Source organism: Mandrillus leucophaeus, unplaced genomic scaffold (assembly GCF_000951045.1).
Source record: "Mandrillus leucophaeus isolate KB7577 unplaced genomic scaffold, Mleu.le_1.0 Scaffold159, whole genome shotgun sequence".
Taxonomy (NCBI): domain Eukaryota; kingdom Metazoa; phylum Chordata; class Mammalia; order Primates; family Cercopithecidae; genus Mandrillus; species Mandrillus leucophaeus.
In genome coordinates, this window is record NW_012101576.1 from 1,014,532 (window position 1) to 1,019,427 (window position 4,896).

At 37.1% G+C, this 4,896-nt stretch overlaps 1 protein-coding gene across 1 annotated transcript in view; it reads left to right on the top strand.

Moving 5' to 3' along the window:
• The first annotated feature begins 5 nt into the window (after positions 1 to 5).
• LPGAT1 (lysophosphatidylglycerol acyltransferase 1) overlaps positions 6 to 4,896 on the top strand; it is a 96,031-nt gene continuing 91,140 nt past the window's right edge. Inside the window, exons 1-2 of the mRNA XM_011975789.1 lie at positions 6 to 643; positions 770 to 1,034. Coding sequence (XP_011831179.1) covers positions 797 to 1,034 — 238 coding nt within the window. The 5' untranslated portion in view covers positions 6 to 643; positions 770 to 796. The remainder of the gene's footprint in view (positions 644 to 769; positions 1,035 to 4,896) is intronic.

A 4,896-nucleotide genomic window follows, 5' to 3' on the forward strand; every position in this document is an offset into this window, starting at 1 on the left:
CCTCTTCTTCTTTGCTCCTTTCATCATCCCTCGCTTCCCTGCCCTCTGGTCGGAGATCTCATTCCCTTCATCCCCAGTTCCTTGGCTTTTACCTCTTTCTGGCTTTTGCTCCCCTCCCCCTACTCCTGTCCTTCCTCTTTTTCGCCTTATAACCCCCTACTTTCTTCCTCTCACCTTTTAAGCTTTTTTTTCTAGGCCCCCCATTTTTTTCTTTAAAAAAAAAGGAAAAGAAAAACCCTTTTGCTACAAATGAGAATTTTGAGGGTAACTCTTCGCTAGAGCCAGAGACCTTTTAAAGGACTGCATCAGTGTGCAGGAATGGTGGTGGTGAGGAGACCGAGGTTCATAGTATTTGGGAAATCTGATCGAGAGGACTCTGTTTCAGTCATGTCACTCATGCCTTCAGTTTGGATATCATGAGGGTGTCTGAAGCGAGTGGATCTATTTTTCTAAGTCCAATAGACGACTGCAGTGAGACACAGTGCGGGGACGGTCACCAATTACTGAATGGGAATTGTGTTATCATTTGCTAAATATATTGTGACATACTCCGTGCCTCGGTGAACAGCTCCCTTGACCTTGTGCGGCTCCTCCTCCCTAGCTCTCTGTCCCCCTCTGGAATTTCCCCTGAGAGATCACCGAGGTCCTACACCCAGAAAGCTTCGACCCTTGCTTTTTTATTTTGTGCTGGGGGCAATTTCTATGTTGGTGACTGTTTAGATATGTTTCATGCATTTTCCTTTTAAAGTTAATTTTTCTTTCACCCCAGAAAGACAGGACGGAGTCCAATGTGAGAATGGCTATGACTTTGGAAGAAGCTCCGTGGCTGGGCTGGCTCTTGGTGAAAGCACTGATGAGGTTTGCCTTCATGGTCGCCAACAACCTAGTTGCTATTCCATCCTACATCTGCTATGTAATTATACTCCAGCCCCTTCGAGTGCTGGACAGTAAGCGGTTCTGGTATATCGAAGGAATCATGTATAAATGGCTTTTAGGAATGGTGGCTTCCTGGGGATGGTATGCTGGATATACAGGTAAGAGTGAGAACACTTTTGTTTAATGCATAAGAAAAAATCTGTCAGGAGCCATGATTAAATATATATTACACTTTGGGTTCAGGTTGCTTTCATGTCTTCACTGTTGAAAAAAAATAAAAAGAAAACAATTCTATTGGGTTTCTCTTCAGAATCTCAGGAAGAGTGATGTTTTCAGAAGTATAATTTCATAATTGTGTATTGGTAAATTTCAAAATGTTTTTACTGTGATTGGCATACATTGATGAAAACTGGTCTGCAAAAGCTCTGGTAGAGGAATAGGAGTGCATTGCATAGGACTTGAGAACTTATAAAGTGAAGATGTAAGATATTTCATCTATTTCATGGAGGATGCCCTTGGAAATGTAGAAAAATGATGGAACCATATTTGTGCTAAGATAGTTTAATAAGTTTCTTCATCATTTAATGTGATAGTGTACTGTTAGCATTTTGAGCAAGCAAAATGGCTTTCTTTTCTCTTATGTATGTTTTGTTTACTAGAATCTATATTTTATCTCATAAATCTGAGAGTATTAAATATAAAAAATAAAGTTAACTTTGTTAAGCTAATTTATCTTCTGAGTGTCTTTAAATAGATTGTAATTTCTGCCTTTAAATTGCATTTGGGGAAGCAAGAGTAACACTATTCAGAAGTGGACTTTTATAGAACTAAATGAGACGTGTTTATTTTCTGAGGTAAACCTTATATGCTTTGAGAACTTATGCCCTTGCTGTGAAAATTCTGTATCGTTTATTGTATTTATTTGATTTTTTTCCCTTAAGAATTAAGATAATGAAAAAAATCATAGAGATTTTTTGCACTTGTCAGATGTGGAGGCTTTTAGCACAGAAATTTCTACCTGGCAGGCTCCTTGGAGATCATGCAGATGCTGTGGTCAGTGGAGGCTGTAGTTCATAGCTTGGCAGAGTGAGGAGGGGTACTCCCAGGGTCAAGCAGTATGGTGGTTCTCCATTTGAAATTCTGTCTCCCTCTTTCCTACCCAGGCTGCACCTGCACATTTTATCCACACACACAAGAGAAGGACTGATAGTATACAGCTTTTGTGGAGTCTGACAGACTCTTGCTATGTCTGAGTGCTCTCAGTTGCCCCAGATGAAGCCTTTTCTCCTTCCAGCAGTGCCATTTATTATTATGCAAGAGCTGAAGCCCCTGGGATAGTGTATGCATTGATTCCTTGTCATCTGTCTTGTTGAGATTCTAGTGCTTTTTGGATATAGTAGGTGAGCTTCTAGCCCTTTTTTAGGGCTTGGTGGTAGCAATAGCAGTAATAGAGAAAAAAATGAAGTTCTAGTCTATGGTGCTGAATTCTTACCTGAATTGCACTGCTGTCTTAGAGTTGCTTGGCTTGGTATAGTTTGAGCGTTCCCAAATATATGTTATATGGTACTAGTGGCTTTATTCTTGTATAGTATACTTAAGTTTGCTTGTTTTAAATTAGCTTATAGTATTTTCAGAAACGTGTTCTAGAAGTTCATTCTGCTTAACAATGAAATTACTGAAATGTTTGTGCTTGTGTATAGTGTATTTAAATGTTAGCATGATGGGAAGGTAAAATTAATTTGGCATTGACCTTGAGATTAGGAGTGCAGTGGCGCTGCTTGAAGTCAAAGTTAGTTATCCTAAGGCCATAGCATTTTTAAGCAGGTATTTTTAAGCATATTTTCTTGGGGTGTCTCTTCCTTGCTGACTATAGAACTGTGTAATTTCTTTTGCCACCTGCTTGGAATGTGGTCTTGGCATGATCTGCATATTTTAGTCTCTCTGAAGCATCTGCTCTTCTTCAGGCTACTGAATTTTGACAATTTGATCAGTTTGTCTTATTTAAATATAGACTGTTTTAATATATGTATTTTAAAAGGTTTTCCTATAGGTAGAATACTTGATTTCAGAGGGCCTGGTCATAGTCTGATCATAACAGAAAATAGTCAAGAAGTTACACAAATATAGGAATGAATTTGGTTGAAAACCTCAGCTGAGTTTAAAGAAGCACATCTAAGCAGAGGTTAATGAACAGGTGTACCCATAAAACAATCTCAGGGGTTATATTAGCCTTTCTTTAGATAATGTATTTCACTTCTTCCCTTTACATCAATAGGAGGGTGGGCTTGTGAAGTTCTTTTTTCCCTATGCCCAAGTTTCACAGATGGAAAATTGAACATTGCCAAAGGAATTCTGCTCCGCAGATTAAGTATGTTCATGTTTTAGAATAAAAATTGCCAAAACTTTGTTGTAAAACCACTTATGAGGAAACCTTAAATACTAATTAGGAAGCTAAAAATTGAATATTGGTATATTGGTATAGAATATATATATATTTTTTCCAAATTATGACATTCAGTGTAATATGAGTGAATTCTCAGCTCTGCTGATGAGGACTATGCTGATTATCTAACCTACACAGCCCCATCAAAGTTAGTTATCCTATGGCCATAGCATTTTTAAGCATGTATTTTTAAGCATATTTTCTTGGGGTGTCTCTTCCTTGCTGACTATAGAACTGTGTAATTTCTTTTGCCACCTGCTTGGAATGTGGTCTTGGCATGATCTGCATATTTTAGTCTCTCTGACGCATCTGCTCTTCTTCAGGCTACTGAATTTTGACAATTTGATCAGTTTGTCTTATTTAAATATAGACTGTTTTAATATATGTATTTTAAAAGGTTTTCCTATAGGTAGAATACTTGATTTCAGAGGGCCTGGTCATAGTCTGATCATAACAGAAAATAGTCAAGAAGTTACACAAATATAGGAATGAATTTGGTTGAAAACCTCAGCTGAGTTTAAAGAAGCACATCTAAGCAGAGGTTAATGAACAGGTGTACCCATAAAACAATCTCAGGGGTTATATTAGCCTTTCTTTAGATAATGTATTTCACTTCTTCCCTTTACATCAATAGGAGGGTGGGCTTGTGAAGTTCTTTTTTCCCTATGCCCAAGTTTCACAGATGGAAAATTGAACATTGCCAAAGGAATTCTGCTCCGCAGATTAAGTATGTTCATGTTTTAGAATAAAAATTGCCAAAACTTTGTTGTAAAACCACTTATGAGGAAACCTTAAATACTAATTAGGAAGCTAAAAATTGAATATTGGTATATTGGTATAGAATATATATATATTTTTTCCAAATTATGACATTCAGTGTAATATGAGTGAATTCTCAGCTCTGCTGATGAGGACTATGCTGATTATCTAACCTACACAGCCCCATATAGTAGCCACTGGCTGCGTGTCACTATTCAGATTTAAATTAATTAAAATGAAATAAGATTTAGCATTTAGCTCCTCAGTCACACCAACCAGATTTCAAGTGCTCAGTACTAGGTGGCTAGTAGCCACCTAGTTGTTGTATGGACAGTGCAGGTACAGAACACTTCTATCATCACAGCAAGTACTATTGAACAAAGCTGATATAGTAAGCATGGTTTTCTTTTCTTAGAGAAACTAAATTTTATCTTTATTAAAAAATCTTTCCTTAGTTCTAAACAGATTTCTTTTGTAAAAGACAAGAAATTTCATTAAAGTTTTATTAAACTGTCTCTTAAGTCATCACAAAAATGAGCCCTTTAAATTCATACATGCTTCTTGGATGGGGAATGGTGAGGCCAGTAAGCCCAAGAACGTAAATGAACATTCTTGTACTTTAGTTTGCATTTTCAGAGCTGGGGAACTGTCTGTAGACACAGAAGATGGAAAAGGGATTTTCTGGTCTGTTTCTGACTTTAAGTTACACATTTTAAAAAGTACTCTGAAGACACTGGGGTTTGTTCATCCCTGGCTTGCTACTAAAGTAGTAATGATTATTGTTTTCACATTTTCCTTTTTTTTTTTTTTTTTTTTTT